The 20328-nt window shown below is 35.3% G+C and overlaps 1 protein-coding gene across 1 annotated transcript in view; it reads right to left on the reverse strand.

Annotated features, from left to right (window-relative positions):
• Positions 1 to 11785: 11785 nt before the first annotated feature.
• Positions 11786 to 20328, reverse strand: part of LOC144977384 (transcription and mRNA export factor ENY2-like) — an 8910-nt gene continuing 367 nt past the window's right edge. The window contains exons 2-6 of the mRNA XM_078922542.1: positions 17301 to 17381; positions 16627 to 16697; positions 15814 to 15888; positions 14080 to 14146; positions 11786 to 13076 (exon numbers count right to left, since the gene is read on the reverse strand). Of these exons, the coding sequence (XP_078778668.1) occupies positions 13061 to 13076; positions 14080 to 14146; positions 15814 to 15888; positions 16627 to 16697; positions 17301 to 17381 (310 nt within the window). The 3' untranslated portion in view covers positions 11786 to 13060. The remainder of the gene's footprint in view (positions 13077 to 14079; positions 14147 to 15813; positions 15889 to 16626; positions 16698 to 17300; positions 17382 to 20328) is intronic.

Genomic DNA, 20328 nt, shown 5'->3' on the forward strand with positions numbered 1-20328 from the left:
TCCTGTAGTAGTGGCTACCCGCTTTTATAAAACCAAAGTTGCGCCCGCAAAGAGTTTCAACAAGAATGAATATAACAGCTTTAAAAAAAGAACAAAATACCAAACAGGGAGTCAAAACCCTTCTTTAGTCAACAACAACAAAAACCCAATAAAGATACAATTACATTACTAAATTCCAGATAGACGACAGAGATTGTGTAGGTCCTCTTCTGTAGAAAAATTCTGACTTTTCATTTATTTATGGATTTATGTCTTTTTTTTTTCTTTTTTTGTTGACTGAAGAAGGATTTTGAGCCCAAAAACTTCGAGTTTGATGTTTTGTTCTTTTATTTCTTTTATTATTTTGAAAATATTTTTTTTTCAAATGATATTTATGTTGTATTGAAAGAATTGCATCTTGTTAATAAAATTAAAAAAAAAAAAACAACAACAAAATTGGAAAGAAAAACAAACAAACAAACAAAAAACTGTTTTAAAAGTATCGCCTATCACCAAAAGATCTGAACAAATGTGTATGAAACGGTGCCAGACAGAGGAAGAAAGAAAAATACACAAAAAAAAAAAAAAAAAAAAAAGGAACGTCCCAAAAGATCAATCTTCCCCAGTCGATGTACTAATTATTTTTTTTTCTTGAATTTTTATTTTCTTGCTTTGTCTGGCATCGTTTCATAAACACTTCAGATCTTTATCTCATATCGGTACCTGCTCCCTAATTTCGCAAATTTGATATTTTCGCATACCTGGAGCCTATCGTTTAGAACGAGAGGCGAATGTGAGCTTTACTTTTTCCTTTCTTTTTTTTTTTTACGGAGGGGGGGGGGGGTGTTTGCTGCTCGCGGGTACCCGGTAATAAACTACTATCCGGATACTACCCGAATAGTAATTTAAGTGGATCATCCCAGCACTCTCTGGGCGTTTACAAAATGAAACACTTCCGTTTCCAAGATTTCATGGTTTCTGACCACAACAACATTGCCAATTTGGCTTATCTTTCAGTTTTATATTGAAATGTGGGGAAAACAGAATGCAGTTTTTTATTCCATTTTTCAAAGAACAATGCAATATTACTTGTAATATATTTTACGCATTTTTATTCAATTACATAGGTTTATAAATGTTAGGAAAGTAAAAAGTTTACTTAATGATCTCTACAGTATGTTTGACTACAAAATAATATAATATCTGGTTCATCAAGTTCACAAGAACGGTTTACAAGAAAAAAAAACAACATTACTATTTATTAGATAAGGTCAAATAATAAATAAATAAATTGATTCATAAATGTATAAACTATTCGGATAGGGTTACAATATCGCCAACTGTTGCTTTGCTCGCGTCTCATTGCAGTATTGATTTTAACTCTTTAAGTGTACATGAAACGTGTTACATAACATTGTGTTTATTTATATTCGTCGTTAGTTTGTTTACAAAGGTGTACACATGCGCAAACAGTTCAATGTAACCTGAAAAATTACGTCATTGTCGATTTTGTTTGTCATCAGCGGGGTTGCCAGTTTGGCATTTTAAATGCCAGATTCCAAAAATCTGGCATTTTTGAAAACCGTTTGGCATTAGAAAAATCATTTGGCATTTGGCATTTTCATTTGGCATTTTCTTTTCTTGTATATTATACTTCAAATGACACCTTTTCTTAATTAAGTTTCACAAGAAACACGAAACAGTAAGTTTTCTTAATTGTCAATAATTATTTAAATGTTTACGTATTTACCTTTCTTTTTCATTCTTAAAATCCAACCGTGGTGTAGTGGTTTAGCACTCCACTTAGTAGTCAGTAGGTAAAAAATTACCCCAACAGGAAATTTAGTATAATTCAAAAAAAAAGAAAGAAAAGGAAACACGCAAGCCACCAGGATATGATAGTAAATTGTCTATCAAAAGTGAGTAGTTTTCTCAGTGGGGGTGGGAGTCAACAGACTTTGGCATTTTTTTTGAGTGTTTTGGCATTTTTTGAGTCTTCCCCTGGCATTTTGTTGAAAAATAATCTGGCAACCCTTGTCATCAGCGGTCTCAAAGTTATTAAAATATCATCGTCGCGCCATTCTCATTTTCAGCAAATGATCCCGGTTTTTCAAAACGCGTCACCCTCGCCCCCGTCTCACCGTTGTGGAGCTAGGTGGTCTTGAAATATGGCCTTCGATGCAGATCCCTGGATAAGTCCCATCATTGCCGGCGACACGAAGTTGAGACTACGGGGAAATGCTCACATTCTCTCACAGCACTAAGGTGTAAATTGAGTACATTCCAGGCCGGTTATACTTCATACTATCTCCTTGGAAAAGGTTTATAACAGCGCCTTATAAGCCTCATGTATCGTATTGCTTGTGTCTTGGGGCCTTTTGTAAAGTTCTTCGAGCGCATTTCAGTGGATATAGTCATATAAAAGCTCACTTTTTCATTTCTTTTCTTTCCTTAAAAACAAACAAGATAAAAAGAATTTAACCAAGAGGATGTCCATTAAAATCGATTGATATAGAAGGGGAAATTGTCTGGACAAATTTTGAGATACGTATTTTTCAACAACGATGGCAACTTTTCGGTCACATACTACGCAGGGACAAAAACATACCAGCTAACCAAGCCATGTCGGGATACTTCCAAAAACACGGGAACCTTTTCAGAGGAAGACGGATCACAACACTCCCTGTGATCCTAAACAAAAACCTCACAACACTTGGACAAAGCATCAGTCTCATAACGGCAGGGGACCTTGAAAATCTGAGAACCCTAGCAGAGGACCGGCAATATTGGAGACACCTCACACAGGAAATACTGGAAACAGCCAAGGCGACCCGATCTTTCGGTCGAGACGCGAAAGGCATCTAAGTCAAGTATTTTTAAAGAGTACGATAGTTAATTGTTGTTTTTTTTTAAAGCGCGAAACGGACAATAGCAATTGCTTTATATCCTTTGGATAGAACGCTAGTCTATCGAAAAGAACTTTCCGCCAAATCTAACAGACTCGGCTACCCATTCACTGCTGGGTGGACAGGGGAACCAGATAAAACCTCACGACTGCACCCGGGATCGATCACGGTTCCTTTGCGTGTGAAGCGAGTGCTCTACCAACTGAGCTATCGGGACCCCTTGTTAACTGATTAAAGTCTCGATAAAGTGATAACAAATCTTTTTTTGTTTTTTTTTTTTTTTGCTTACTTATCATGTCTGTTCAACGCGTCTGTACAAAAAACTTCCTTTGGATGAATAAAGTATTATTATTATTTTAGATAGATATTTTTTTTTAAAAACACACCAAAAAAAAAAACTAGACTAAATCGCTTTCTTCCGTTCTTACAATGACCATGCTCTTAAGTGCACGATATATTACGCGACGTGCCCTCTCCTTACTTATTTGCAGGTCTGATAACCCAATTAATGAAGGGCTCGTTTTTGTAATGGAAATCAGACCTGTGTGGTTACGTCGTTAGCACGCCAAAAAGCAGCGTTCATTGTTTGATGCACATGTTATTCCATTTTATGTCTATCGTCTGCCCTTACAAGCACACACACACACACACACACACACACACACACACGCGCGCGCGCAATAATAATAATAATAAATTGGTAACTGAGGTCAATCGGGAAAGAAGTACAGTGGAATCATATTAAAGCCTACACCTTCAGACCACAAAAATTGATTGATTTTATCCGACGTTCACTTACACCTCTTCCGCACTAGGACAGGACTGTCCCAGTCCCGTGTTCATATCGTTTGTGATAGTAGAAAAATATAGCAGACTTCCGCACTAGGACAAAAAAGTCCCAGACTTGGCGGCGCCGTTGTCAAAATGTAAATGCCGTATCTATATTTTCTGCATGCCTACTATACTACTACTACTACTACTTACTACTACAACTACTACTACTACTACTACTACTACTGACAAATCCATACTACACTACTTCAACTAATGTTGCTTTGTTGGCTATGCCACTAATATATTAATACATAACATCCCTTATATTTTGTATTATTTCCAATTCCATTGTATTTATTTTCCAACAATAGTCCACACTTTATTTTATTTCACTTTCTATACTGCATTACACAGTTCCTTCCCGCCTCCCCTCTTTTGACATAATTAAGTACGCACCTTTTATAAATTTCTATTGCTCTATTTTAACTCGCGCTTCTTCACAAAGTAGCATACGATTTCCTGCCCATCAATGATTTTGTTTATGCATCTTAACAACGTCACTACCACATTATCTCATTCGTCTGTAGTTTTTAATTCATCATGTGCTGTTGATGAAGGGGAAATCCGAAACGTCCATTTTATCTGTTTTCGTATATTAAACTGAAGCTTACATTCAATTTCACAGTTATAATTTATTTATTTATTTCAATTCTGAATATAAAAAAGCAAGAACAATTCAAAAAATAATTCTATGTGATGAAACCACGTACAGAAGGCATAGCAACATAAACATTTTCGGCAATTTAAAAACGTATGTTTATAAATATAATTTAAGAAGTGTCACACTTTGTGAAACAGCAGTAACGTGTCTAAAACCGGTCGCACATCTATTCGGTACCTTGTGGGATCAATTATCTTTATCGTTATTTATTTCGGGAATTCTCAATGAAAATATTTTTAAATAAGTCATTCTGAGCCACTTGGACTCATTGTAAAACAAATTAAGTCCTTTAGAGCCTTGTAGCCAATGGTGCAGGAGTTATTCCGGTTTCAATAGCGTGAAGCGGACAATTAACGTATTTGTTTGAAAACCTTTGAACGGGACGCTAGTCTGTAGTCTATCGCAGATTACTATCCCAGCTTGACGGGTACCCTTTTACACCTGAATGGAGTGAGTGATTGGAGTAAATTTTCTTGCTCTAGAAAGTACAAATTGGCTTCGGTCGGAATCGAACACAGAACCTCTGAGTCCAGAGTACAACGCGCTAACCATGGGCCATTTTGCCTCCTAAGCTTATAAATCCGGAACTTATCCATGTTCCTGTGGCGTTGAGCAGACAGATAACAGTTTAAAATTTAAAATAATAAAATTCCCTTTTTCATCCCATATGGGAAATTTTTCTCGAGGTCTATTCCAAGGTAAGACTGGAATAACCCAGGCGTCAGCCGCAATGCAGCGCCGCAAATTTAGCTAGGACGAGGTATAACCCAGGCGTCAGCCGCAGTGCAGCGCCGCAAATTGAGCTAGGCGAGGTGACTTACTCAACTGATGCCTTTCGGGTACGAAGCATGCTGACTTTCTATTATCCTCTTGAATGATGCTAGTCCGTCAAAGATTACTTTCATCAACGAACTGGTACTCATTTGCACCTGGGTAAAATGAGATGATTCCAAGAAAGTCATTTTAAGATAAGATCGGAGATCACCATAGAGTCTACGGAATTGACCCTTGAGCAGTCTTTGGGTCATTAAAGGATGCACCCAATATTGTTTTCTCTTTCAATTTGTCTTTTTTTTCCACGTAGTAAAGCACAGAAATATACAACCTCTATGTCATACATTACTACTACTACTACTACTACTACTACTACTACTACTACTACTACTACTACTACTACTACTAGTAGTAGTAGTAGTAGTAGTAGTAGTAGTAGTAGTAGTAGTTGTTGTTGTTGTTATTGTTGTTGTAGATGTAGTAGTCGTAATAGTAGTAGTAGTAGTAGTAGTAGTAGTAGTAGTAGTAGTAGTAGTAGTAGTAGTAGTTGTTGTTGTTGTTGTTGTTGTAGATGTAGTAGTCGTAATAGTAGTAGTATAGTAGTAGTAGTAGTAGTAGTAGTAGTAGTAGTAGTAGTAGTAGTAGCAGTAGTAGTAGTAGTAGTAGTATAGTAGCAGTAGCAACGATATTACTCTTGCTATAAGAATATTTCATGATTATATAAATCTTATGTAAACAAATCCCATTGTACAGTGTAAAAAATCCTTATCGTCATGTCGTATCTTATGTTGATTCATAAAATGTGAATTATTAGAGTTGCAATTGCCTACAAATAAACTTTTGAATCTTGTAAAAAAAAAAATAATGCATTCGCGCAGGTGTGTCCTTGGACAGTCCTGTCCTAGTGCGGAACCCCTTTTGAATAGAAGTTTTCTCCAGTGGGACAGGACAAATTTGTCCCGGGACAGTTTTGTCCTAGTGCGGAAGGAGGTTTATTTGCAAGTCTGATACGTAACCCACATTCACATTCCTTATGGGCTCGTTGTTGTAATGGAAATCTCAAAAAAAAAAACAAACCCAAAAAAATGACGCAAAATATTGTCCATTACGACAATGTTAAACTGGGCCCATAAGTGAGTTCGGATGTCAGACCTGTGTATATATGTACATGTCGACTTTATCGGATTTGTTTATTGTTTTTTGTTTTTGAGGGTTTTACGGCGCTTGCGACACATTTATCTCTAAATTGAACAAAAGAATCTATTTTAATTTTATTCGGAAACTTTCAGAATTTGACATAGACAAATGGTTACTCACCCTTTTTTATAGATCCGTTTTGGAGACCGTTGCCGTTATTATTTTTTGTATTACAGCATGGTGTGGAATAATAATAATAATAATAATAATAATAATAATAATAATAATAATAATAATAATAATAATAATAATAATAATAATAATAATAATAATAATACACATTTATATAGCGTTCATTTCCGTGTAAAACACAAGCTCTGGCACTTTACAATATAAATATCAATTTTAAGTGAAAAAAATAATAACAACAATAATAATTCATAGCCAAATCAAGGATTCATATAGAGTCAAGAAAAACAAATACAGTAAAATGTGTCTTGAGATTCTTTTAAAAGTAGGTAAAGACTTGCACTCCCTCAGACCACGTGGTAGTTCATTCCAAATCTTGGGGCCGAAACAAGCAAACGATCTATCACCAAATTTGTTCTTGATCTTTTTTTCCGAATTTTCGTTTGGTCATTACATGATCTTAAAGTGTAATTTTCAAATTTACACATGACCACGTGATCTGTGAGGTATGCCGGTGCTATACCAGCCAAACACTTATAAACAAGACACGCTGCTTTGTAATATGTGCGCTTTTCAATGGGCAACCAGTGGAGAGAGGCCAACAAAGGGGTTGCATGATCAAATTTTCTTTTGCCAAAAACTAATCTTGCTGCACTGTTTTGCAGTAGTTGTAATTGTTTAATAGAAGCCTGAGGCAAGTTGACAAGTAGCGAGTTACAATAATCTAGTTTCGAAAAAATGAGGGAAACAACCAATGTTTTACATGTTCCAATTGCAATATACTGACGGATCGAACTGATTTTCTTCAATTGAAAGTATAAAGATTTACAGAGAGCAGAAATGTGAGCTGACATTCTCATTTCTGAATCAAAATAGACACCCAAATTTTTCAGTCTTTGAAACTTTGATCTTTTCACCCCCAATCAACACCTCAAGACCATCATTCACCTTCAACTGCCCTCTATTTTCCACAATCATCACTTCTGTTTTTGACTCATTCATTTTCAACTTGTTTGCATCCATCCACTCTTTCACATCCGTCACACAGTCTTCCACACGTTTCACAATATTTTCGAGATTTTTAGTTTTATCAGTAGCATAAAGTTGCGTATCATCTGCATAGAGATGATAGCGCAGCCCATGACCATTGATGACATTAGATAATGGAGAAGTATACAAAACAAAAAGAATTGGACCCAAAACAGAGCCTTGAGGAACACCAAAAGACAATGTATGTTGACGAGAAAGTTTATCTAAAATCATAACCTGTTGCTTCTCTGCCATCTAAATAAGATTCAAACCACTGCAAGACAGTCCCAGACAAGCCAAAGGTTATATTAAGTCGTTTAATAAGAATACCGTGATCAATAGTATCAAACGCCGCCGAAAGGTCTAACAATGTCAGAAGAGAAACAGAACCTTTATCTAAAACATCAAGCAAATCACTCGCAACACAGCATAGAGCAGTTTCTGTGCTGTGGTAAGAACGATAAGCTGACTGAAATTTTTCCCATAGATTGTTTTCATGGAGATGTTGTGAAAGACGTCTGAGTACAACTTTTTCAAGGATTTTAGAAAGAAATGGCAGATTTGAGACGGACGGTAGTTACTAAGGTCATTTACATCGAGATTTTGCTTTTTTATGAGAGGCTTTACAATTGCATGTTTATAGATATTTGGGACTTGTCCTGAGATAAGTGACTGATTTATAATATAAGTTATACAAGGTATCAATTCAGGAAGACATAATTTCAAAATATTAGTTGGTAAAGGATCTAAATCACATGACTTCGAGGAAGATGAAAAAATTATTTTAGAAATCTCTTCTTCAGTTGTTTTTTAAAACAAGAGAATCCCTGTGAACCCGAAAAAGGGTGGAAATTTATATCTTCATTTTGCACGAGGTCCAAATTGTTCCGAATTTTCGATATTTTTCCCGAAAAGAAATCTGAAAATGCATCCGGCTGCTTTTCTACCGGGATATTAGTGGGTAGACACATGCCCGTTTCTTCCCCTAAAAGTTCCTTTGAAACAGAGAAAAATTCCTTGGTGTCCCTCACTGATGACAGTTTTGTGTTATAATAGTTTCTTTTTGCTCTTTTGCAGGTGGTTTTATACTTATGCTTTTTTGCTATATATATCAGCCGGTCAATCTTAAGGCCCGATTTTCTCCACGATGCCTCTGCATTCCTTTTTTCCCTTTTGGCAGTTTTTTCACTCTGGTGAAACCACGGAGACGGTTTTCTGGAATTTATTAGACACTATCTTGACTTTCTTTGCTTTCTCTTTGATGCATTTGAGAGTTGCCAGAATCAGATTGTGGTCTGAAATTTCTTTTTTGATATTTTTAATTGATTCAACAAGCGAGGGTGTATCAATGATGAACCAGTCCAAGATGTGCCCCAATCTTTGAGTTGGAGAGGTCACTAACTGAGTCAGGCCATGTTTATTCAGCATATTTTTTATAATTTTAACGAGACTATTCTGATCAACATCAAAATGCCAGTATTTGCGACATTAAGAAAATTGATCGGATAATTGATAAAGCCAGGAGTTATACTCACCCAGTTTCCAATGTAGAGGAACTGATCAAGAGATTTTGTCCGAGTAAAATGGAGAAAATTATGAAGGATGGCGATCACCCCCTTCGCAAATATATTACGTTCTCCATGAGGAGCCGTCGCCTTATATCTATAAAAACAAAGACAACATGTCACCTTAATTAATTTTGGCCACATGGTGTTCGAATTTTTAACGCGCAACTGTGATTTAAATTATTTACTATCTTTTAAATATACACACTCAAGTTCGGACTAAAGATCAGAGGTAATGCCTATCTCAATTTATTAAATTAATACAATATAAAGTGTTGCTATTGGTTCTTGGTTGTATATTTTTCTTACATTTTTGTACATTTGCATATATATATACATTCCCGCCATAGATTCTCAACTTTGTGTCTATACATTTTTATGCATGCCACGACTGTAAACGAATTTCCATTTTTTTTTTTTGATGAATAAAGTATATTATATATATATATATATATATATATATATATATATATATATATATATATATATATATATATATATAAATGTAACATACATAACATGATGTTTTACAAGGAAAAAACGTTCAAGGTTACACATAGTTTTGTGTGGTCGTAAGTTGTATTTCCGGATGGCAATATTGTGGGTTTCTTAGCCAAACGCACAGCATCTATTACCGTCACCAACACTTGATGATATCTTCATCATCACCACAACTACATCATCATAATAGGAAACACAAGTGTGATGTCATGTAAAAAAATAACTGGTTCCAATCTCATTACAAGTGTAAAATCACTCTTCTGGAGACTGGATACCTTGTGGAATTGATCTTCTGGTTTCAGATTCATGGCATCTTATTATATTCTAGTCTAAATATATGCTGGTCGTCAATCAAAGATCCTCTTTCCTCGCTCTTTTATGTCTCGTAATCTTAAGATTAAGAGTAAGAGTCTGTCTACGGTATACATCCTGCTACTAACTGAAACTAATAAAGTTATGCACTTTATGATTCAATATGTAACCTTTTCATTATAAGTCCTCCAAAGGCCTGGTCAAATACATACTTCCCAGGAGTTTGGAACTGGGAGAGTAGAAGGTGTGCCGTCACCATTTCTCTGCCCTATTACGATCGCAACTATACTTTCTGCAATTCTTATTATGCCTCCACCACCAATATATATTGCAACCACATATAATCACTTTCATACGGTAGGTGGATATTCCCTTAGCACAGGGACCAACTCCCCCTCTCCTTCCAGTGCATCCTAAATCTTGACAGAAAGTGTTCTCAGGGGCGCCAGAAAAACAATTAATTGAAAAAAAGATGATAGATGCCGAGTGGAGCACTAACAAGTTGAGAGCAGACGTTAAACCACAAGTCCCAAACCCAAGACTTCGAGGAATCGCGGGTCAAATATGCATAGGTCTCATACTCGTCCCTGTCATTGGAAAGCCACCTCCCCCTTCTCCCAATGGATTATCCTCACTATTGCCAGAAAAAGAAGTTTGTTTTCAAGATAATGAAAGAATTTAAAAAAAAAAAAAAAACGGATTTAAAATTAAAATAGCAACCCCCCCCCCCCCCCCCCCCCCCCCCCAGGTGTCATGGCATCAGTCAGAGAGCATGTGAGTTTGAGACCTGGATGAACAAGGTTGCCAGTTTGGGTTTTCGACACCAAATTTGGTCTTTTTGTTTCAGGTTTGAAAAATACCACTTGTTTAATTGATAAATTTGCACAAATCTCACGTAAACTGACAAAAACAGGTTGAAACCAAGACACTTCCCTGTGACTAGTACTAGTATGGGACAGGAAATACGGACTTATTTGTCGTAGAACATATTTTTAAAAATGGCATTTTCCCATAATTTTGGCATTTTGTTATAACTTTTTCGCAATCTTTCATTGTCAGTACAGGCCCCAGCGCCCGTGACTCGATCGGTAATGAGCAATAGGCGCCAGCACTTATTGGTAAGTACTGAACAACAGGTGCCAGTGCCCGTGGGTCAGTACTAACCAAAAAATAAACATATAATGTGCAAAATGGAGTTGGCCGTCAAATCTTTGTTCTCACTTTTTCGTATTAAATGTTTCTTTGTTAAGATGCAGTAAAGGGAAACGCATCTGTGATCTTGCGAAGAAAATAAGCAATACATCGTCCTAACTATCATGTAACCTTTGTTTGCATTGTGATGGTAGCATGTCTGACAGGAGGTCCGAGGTTCCAGGCAGGCTGACTTTTTATCTCACTTTAATTTACCCCATGCTTTGTCTGGCACTTTTTGATGGGACAGTCAAAAAAATTCTAGAATACAACTTGAGCACCAAAAAAAAAGTAAGACAAAGGAGAATTGTACAAATAGGGAAAAGATGTAGCTTCCAAGAGCACACCTTCAGTGTACGGTACGCATCCAAACACAAGCACAGGATCCTACTATGAGGAACACACTCAAAAGCATACATTTACATCCAAAACAACAAATATATATATAACAACGCATAACAGATTTACAACAACAAAAATTATCATCTCCCAAAACTACTACTATACATTTGACTGTCTCCCCCACAGCAAAGACCAGGACAAAATCAATCAATCCAAGACAAAGACAGAAAGCAATTGGAAAACAGATGTAAGGAGATAGAGGACACAGCAAGTCAAAGGATAGGCATCCAGACATCCACCAAATACTTTAGTATGTAAACTACAATTTTGTAAAAAAAATAAACACACATTATCAAACAACAATGTTTTGGTAACAACAATGAGAAATTTAATGACATGTGTGATGATGATAAAAAACAAATAAAATGGCCAGTGAAAATTTTAACAGGATACACATTGTATTACAGCTCCTGTGAATCGAAAAAGAACAGTCATAATCTCCACAAACGGGCAGCCCTTTACCATTGTACATGAATAAAATATACTCTGTAACTTTAGATATCGTGCATGAAAATGTTGACATCATAGTATTCAAATAATATTATTCACACCTAACAAAATTTTGAAATAAATCAGATCTCCTTGACTTACTTAACCTTGCACATTCAAATCAGAAATCAAAACGAATCGTTTTTAGCCAAAAATGTCTTTTAGAAAAAAAAAAACAAATGTAAACCAGAGATGGAACTCGTTTTGCACATTGATGAACTGAATAATCCAATTTTTATGCCGAAGTAAAAAGAACACAATTTAGCAGGGGTGGGAAACCCCCAAGATTAATTTCAGAGGAAAATTTTGTGAAGATCACATAAATCATGACTTCAAGAGATACAGATAGAGCAGTTTTGACTCCATCTGCCCAATTTTTATCCCCCCCCCCCCCCCCCCCCCCCTCTCAACACAAAATATAAGGATCGAAAAACGATTTTCGTGGAAAATCTGCAGATCTGAGGAACAAACACTCCCACACTTGATATATTATTTAACAAACAAAAAGCTTTAATGAAAAATTCAGAACAGACCCTCGTAGTAACTTAAATCACATGATGTCAACCTGACATTTTTAATGTTGCCGCCTTAGCTGTTTTCTAGACAACAAATGAAACAGTACAACAACATTCATTTCTGAATATATGTATAAGATTATAACGATATTACAATAAAGGTCCAAAAAAACAAAGAATCATTATGAATCATGTACAGTAAAACCTGGCTATATTAGCACAACTTTACTGCCAACTTCAAGAAAATATAAACCACATTTGTACATCACGTTTACATCAAATTAATAAAAAGACTAAAACAAAAAAAACCCAAAAAAAACAAATAAACAGAAAAAAAAACAACCTTCACACAAAAAACTACAAAATTCTCCATTTCCAAATGCTCACAAACTAACAGTGGCTACATGAAATATAAATATAAATTTTGTACCAAACAGTGTTACCCATTATTGTTAAGATAAATTTTTGTTGTTGTTGTTGTTAATTTTGTATTGCAATGCGGTTTGATTTGATATAATTTGTAGTGAAGACAACACGGGATTACGTCCTCTGTGAACCTCAAAGTGTTTGGACCATCTACATGTTAGCTTTCCTGCGGAAAAAAAACGGGAAGAAAGGGAAACGAGAACTTTTAATTAATCAATCTACTTATGACTATCACCTGCATCGCTAAACAAACTTTGGTTAATAGCAACAAATTTTTGACCTAAAAAAGTGGCAAATGTAAGAAACTAATAAATAAAAAACAAAAACAACTCAAATACATTAATTTAAAAACCATATAGATGCCAATACCTCTGCTTCAATGGCCGCCTATTGAGAAATGGGTCAAATTCAAAACATGCGTGCCAGTTTATTGCTGTCTGGAAGACACTGCTCGTCCCTACCTTACAGAACTCCTTAAGAAACATTTGACATCCCGATCTTTGCGTTCAGTGAATGACACCACCCATTACCCCCCACATTTGTACAATGGCAGGAACAAGGTCCTTTTCTCATTTTAGTCCATCTGTATGGAACAACATTCCACAGAACATCGGGGAGTCCAAATCATGGTCTGTTTTCAAGAAATCCTTGAAAACATTTCTTTTGTGATGTCATGTAGTGTCTTAAAAATTATTTTGTGTTCATGAGAATTCTATGAGTCCATTATTACTATTATTATTAATTTGTGTCACTGCATGGCATAATCAGTCAGAAGGAGAAAATTTTGGATTTGCATTTTATTTTTCATTTTCTGAAAGAATATGCTCCCCAGAGCATTTTAATCTATATTTGAAGTGAATTAGATGAGTTTTCATACAGTTATGGTTAGATGTATGGGAAAGGTATCCAGCAACTTTTCTCAAATTTCATACTTTTTCACCTTGACTAGCTGTAAAAAAAATATTTAGAAGTGAAATTAAGCTTTGATGTTTCCCGAAGATGTACAAAAAGGGTTGATTTAAGAATTTATGACAAGAACTCATTTTTGATCAAAATTGACCTGCTAGCTAAACTTGGCAATATCTCAGTTAAAACCTTTTCACCATCTGACTGATTATGTCATTCACTGTAACATTTAGTATACATAAAGACATAATGCTACAACTTACTGCTGCTGTGATAAAAATGTTCTGATTCTCTGTAGTAGCTCCTTCTTCACCTCGTCTGGTACCAAAGCTGCAATCAAAGGGAGAATATGATGTTATAGTTATATAGAAGTATATAACTCTGAACACTCACAACCCACTGAATTTAGTTGACAAAACTGGACAACACCATTTGAGTTTCATCATTTATTATTTAATAATTTGTCAAGATTCAAATATCCGTTTGTATTTGAAATCAATCCAATCCTTCATCGATGGATGTTGATCCATTTGAAACAACTAATGACGGACCAGGTTTTGTTGGTATAAGTATAAGATTTTGTAAATAATGCAACAATATGTTGTTTCCGAAAGAGGACAAAGAAAACAGGATTCTTTTATATGCTTGTCGAAATTGTGACTATCAACAAGAGGCAGACAACAGATGTATTTATGTAAAAAAAAATCATGTATGAAGTGGATGAATTGACTCAAATCGTTGGTGATGTAACTGCTGATCCAACTTTGCCTCGGACAGAAGACAGACCTTGCCCAAAGTGCACCCATCGAGAAGCTGTGTTTTCCCAGTCACATAGTACAAAGGCTGAAGAAGGTATGAGGCTTTACTATGTTTGTACAAATCAACAATGTATGTATCGATGGACAGAATGAATTTGTAAACTACAATTGTTAAAGATGTATTACTCATCCCATGTTATTACCATGACCAGTAAATAAATCTCACTCATTTCAATAAAAAACAAACAAAAAAAAGTATATCCCTATAACTATATAGGATTTAAGCATGTCTATAGCAGACCTGCCTACTACTAAGAAAATTTCGTAGAACTACGAATTTTTGGGTCATAATTGACAATTATATAAAGATCTTTAATTCAATTGACTTTTTTAAAACGAAGCTAGCATATAAAGGAGTCTAAAGCATTAATTCAATGTATTTAAACACAAATTGGTCAATTTTAAGGGTAGTTATAATGTCTACACTGTTATAATCCCTGAAAACTATGAATTTTTCCAATTCCAAGTAGGCAGGTCTGATCTATAGGATTATAAACACTCGTTTTAATATGTTTGGCTATGTGGTGTGGTGTGAAACTCGTCTTAGGATCAGAAGATCCTGGGTTCGAATTCTGCTCTGAGCGGCGCACAGTTGAGTCCTTGGAACAAGTTCTTTACTCACATTCTCTCACCATACTCAGGTGTAAAATGAATACCTAGCCATTAATAGCCTTGTCTCTGTTGATAAAAATATAGTACTATCGCCTAACACGCGTCATGATCATCCTACATGGTGCTGGTTAGGGACCCCCTGTAAAGCGACCTGAGCACGTTTTGTGGAAATTTCTCTCTATAAATGCTGTAGTATATAATTTTTCAATCTATAATTTTCACAAGTTTGCCGAGTCTATAACCTAATAAATGTGATTCTAACTTATTATTACTATCACATACCTTCTAATCTAAAAAAACATTCAATTTTAATTTTACACATTGTCAAATTGGGACAGTCCCGATTTTATCAGAACAGTTGACAGCTTCGCTGATCATTAACCATGCTTGATGACTCGTGATCATGTATTTACAGATGCTTGTGTCACAAAAGAAATGATAGACCAAAAAGAAAAGTAAGTAAGTAATGACACACAATGCATGCATCCTCAATTTTTTACCAAACCGGTTTCATATTCATGCCAAACACTGACCAACAAAGGGGAGAGATATGAATTGTCCACTTACATCTTCCTCTCGGAGTGATTTCACTGACCAAGTCATCGACACTGATGTGCTCGAGGCCTTTCTGCTGGACAATTTCTGTAAAAGTTAATTTTAAAAGATGAAAAAAATGGACTTGAGATCTAGAAAATAACCACACCATTTTAAAAAAAAAAAAAAAGGAAGCAAATTTTTTTTTTTTAAATAGTAAAAAGTAAAAACCCTCAAAGAAATAACCTGATTCTGTTTAACAGGGATGCCAATTCAGAAAGCAAAATTTTACTGAACTTTTACACAAACCATGGTGAATTTTAATTCCTGAAGCAACATATAAGTCTTACCTTTTGGAATTAATACAAGACAAAGTGATACTTAGTTGCTAGAAGCTGTGGACTGTAAAAACTAATTAACAAATATGAATAGAGCAACTTTGAAAAAGAACTCATATTCAGAGTCAAAACCCTTCTTCAGCCAACAACAAAAAACAATGAAAACATAAATACATTATTAAAAACTAAATCAATGACAGAGAAATATTTCTCTGCCGTTGACTTGTTTTTTTTAGTAATGTATTTCTATTTTCATTGTTTTTTGTTGTTGGTTGTAGAAGAGTTTTGAGCCCGAAACATTCCGTGTTCGGTTATATTGTTCTTTCTCGAAGCTGTTATCTTCATTTTTGTTTAACATTAATAAGTCTAATGGCTCTGGGATTTCATAAGTTGTGCTGCTCCATCTATTCTAACCGCAGAAGGACTTAAAACTTCTACATACATCATTTTGTGTCAAAAAGCCACCAAACTTTAGTATTTTCTTTTTTCTATAGTGAACGCATGTTACCTTTACAATAGGCTTTTAGTTGGTCCCTCCAGCCACATTCAATCAGCCTGGCTCTGAGGAGATCTTTCAACCTGTCAAAAAATCAAATGACAAAATCATTTTTTTAAAAATACAAATGAAAGTTCACAAGATTGTAATGTTAACATAACACCTCATGCAAATGTAGAAAATTAAAAAGAATGCATTTAATTTTTTTTTTCTCAAATAAATGTCATCGAAGTTCAATCAATTTTGTATAAGTCATAATGGTCTTGGGATTTGAGAAAAGCAAGTTGAGGTGTACAGCTTATTATGTTGTGCACATGCATTATTAGTGAGTAAAAGTAAAACAAACAACAACAAAAGTAGTCCTTTAGAGCCACGAGATTCATGAAGCCAAAGTTTATCTTGGTTTCCATAGTATGAAACGGACAACAGCAATTGTTTGCTACTACCCTTTGCGACACTAGTCTATCGCAAAATAATTTCCACCCGATCAAAAAGAGCCAACTAACCAATCACTGCTGGGTGGACATGGGGAGAAGAAATTTTTTGCCTGCATCCGGGATCAATCATGGTCCCTTTGAGTGTGAAGTGAGAACTCTACCAATGAGCTAGACTACGAATTAAAACAATTTGAAGCAGGCAGCTTTGTACTTTTTGTTTTCATTTCTCTATCCTGGATCAATTCCTACCTTTCTCTTTCTCCAGATTCCACCAACTTCTGGTTGATCGTTGCTCTCATTTGGGCATCCTTCAACTTGCGCTCTTGAAGACTGTCAAAATAAAAACACATACACAATGTTAAACTGTAAATCTCAAACACACATTCCTCCCAACAAATCTGAGTATCAGTAACACACTGTAGTAAGTGTCACTTTGAACAACTACAAAAGAAATCCAACATTTACTTGACAGACCAAGAGCAAAGGACTAGAGTTCAGCTAAATGTGCGGCTTTGTGGTCTAGTGGCATGACACTCGCTTTCGAGCCTACTGCCCGGCGCATAGTTGGGTCCTTGGAAAAGGTTCTTTACTCACCGTACTCAGGTGTAAAATGAGTACCTCGCTGTTAACAGCGTTGCATTTGTCCGAAAAATTGTAATACCGCCTAACAGGCAGCATGTCCCGTCCTACATGTTAAATGTTGCTGTTGACCAGGGACCCCTTGTAAAGTGGATATTGCGCTACATAAAAAGCTCATTTTTAAAAAACTCATTAAATACTTGGATCAGATAAATAAGAACTCGAGACCAAAATGATAATACTGAAACTTGAAATTTAGGGGCTCCTTTAGTGTGTGGATTCTCAATGTCAAGCTGGTAAACATTGCATTTCAGGTTGAGTATTGATGGTATGTGTTTAAATAAAATACACACCATTTCTGCCTGCTATATCAATCATACAAATACACCAAAAGTTTATAGTCTGAGGGAATTTAGTGAGAACAAATCACCCAACTGGATATAGAAAGCTGCTAAAACCTGTGCTAACTTTTAATTGCATCACATATCAACATTATGAGCGAGAGGATGTTTGTTTTGTTTTTAAGGGTTATACGGCGCTTGCAACACATTTAGGTCATATCAGCGTCAGTAAAAATAAAAAGGGCTTGAGGAAAAAGTAAGACAAAGGGGAGTGGTTCAAATGGGGAACAGATGTAGATGCCGAGAGCACACCATCAATGTACTTAGTTTGAAATCACCTCTCACCCATACACCAGCACACGATCCCACTAAGAGGAATACACTCAAATGCTTACATTATACATATTCAAAATAACAAACATAATACATAACAGAGAGATGATTTACAAGGAAAAAAATATCATCTCCCAAAACAATAACTATGCATTTGACTATTTCCTTCCCAGCCAAGCACTACCACCAGGGCAAGGGCAAAACCAAGAAACCTCATTCCAAGAAAATTGGAAAACAGATATAGGGGTATCAACTTCTATCAACTGCATAAATTTTGAAGGACAAGAAAATAGACCAGACTGCCATAACTTACATTTTTTTCCATGACGTAGAAGTCCTACATCATGGCACAAGACCGAAGGGCTAGAGCTCAGGTGGTTGCTGGTCCCGATAAGTAAGTAAGTACATGTTTTTCCCCCATTTCTTATCAGAATCTACCAGAATCTGCACTAAAACTAAAATAGACCTACTATAAAAATTCAGGGTCCTACAGACGACAATCGGGGAAAAAATCTAGGAGGCCTTCCGAAAAGCTCCTTGTGCTAGCATTTCTTTCAATTTGCATTTTCACCGCGGATCTTTGTAATGCGATTATCTATATAATTCAATTTGTCAATAAATAGTTGCATTTTAAAAACACTAGAACAAACCTTGACAGATTAGTGAAAGTTTAAACTTTCCTAATACAACCATTGTTTTAGTTTTCCATCACCATTTTGTTTTGTGAAGTATTGAAAGCAGTCCTATGTTGTTGTTTTTTCTATTAGGGTTAGTCACAAGTCTTAATAAATGCAGGGGGTTTAACAAAAAAATCTAAATGTAGATCATGCACTTGAAACCAATGTCATATGAAAAGAGCTAGCAACACAGATTACAAAACAATTTCAATCTTGTTTCTATCTTGATTCGACAGGTAGTTATGACAGTTCAAAGTCTGACATTTCAGACTGATTTTCCCCCCAAAATTACTATTGGAAAGTCATGATCAAAATCATGTGCCACAAAAAAAAAAGGCTAAAATAGTCAACACGGAGTTCTTATTAACAGATTGTATAACAAATATGTTTGTCTTATCGAGGACAATGCATTTACATCAATAAAGAGGAAGATACAAATTTCAAAATAAAACATTATTACATATGTACCAAATGTTACATAATTAAAATCTGCTAGACATAAGAAACATAAATTGCTATTGCTATATCACTCTTGGATTTACTCCCAATAATTCACTGAAACAAAAATCAAATAATTCCCCTCTTTGATTTAAAACAAAAAATAAAGAAGGGTTTGAGACAGAATTTAAATGAAAACAGGTTGCCATAATTATAATGACATTATTGACATAATGTTAATGAGTTTATTTTTACCCCTGACATTAATTGCATAAATAAAATGGCAAAATGAAGAAGTTCAAATAAATTGAAAAATGATTCACACAGGGCAGTTTTGTCTATTTTAATTGGAAGAAAGTTCTGGCTTTTAAAAATTCTGCTAAACCACATTGAGGTTTATTGTTATTACTATTACATTTGGACCCCCCCCCCCCCCTCTCTCTCTCTCTCTCAATGTGAGGGTTGTCAAGATATATAACTAATACTTCTTACCATAATTATCAAGACCTTTAGAATGTGAATACAAATGATAACAAATATATCTTAATATATGGGAAAGAAACGTGATGACTTTGACTTGGACTTTTGATGGCAAAATTAAAATTAATGCGATTGGGTCACAATTTGACTATTGCCACTGCTGCTGCTCACTAAACTGCCTGTGTTTGTTTTTCCTATTAGGGTTAGTTAAAGGTACTAGGTTTTACTTTTTCATAGGGTTAGTTGGGGAATATTTGGATTGTTTTCCTTAGCAAGAGGAGCTTTCAAGGCAAGGCATTCCAAAATCCGGGATTGTTGATGATCATCATTTCATTAGCGTTCGAGTTCGAGTTCGGGTCAGATCTGCCTGCCTAAACTCCAAGAACCACGAAAATGAAACTTTTTATTGATACGTTGAAAAACTAAAAC

The sequence above is a fragment of the Berghia stephanieae genome, chromosome 7 (assembly GCF_034508935.2).
Source record: "Berghia stephanieae isolate SIO BIC M18660-M18661 chromosome 7, UCSD_Bste_1.3, whole genome shotgun sequence".
NCBI classification, from domain to species: domain Eukaryota; kingdom Metazoa; phylum Mollusca; class Gastropoda; order Nudibranchia; family Aeolidiidae; genus Berghia; species Berghia stephanieae.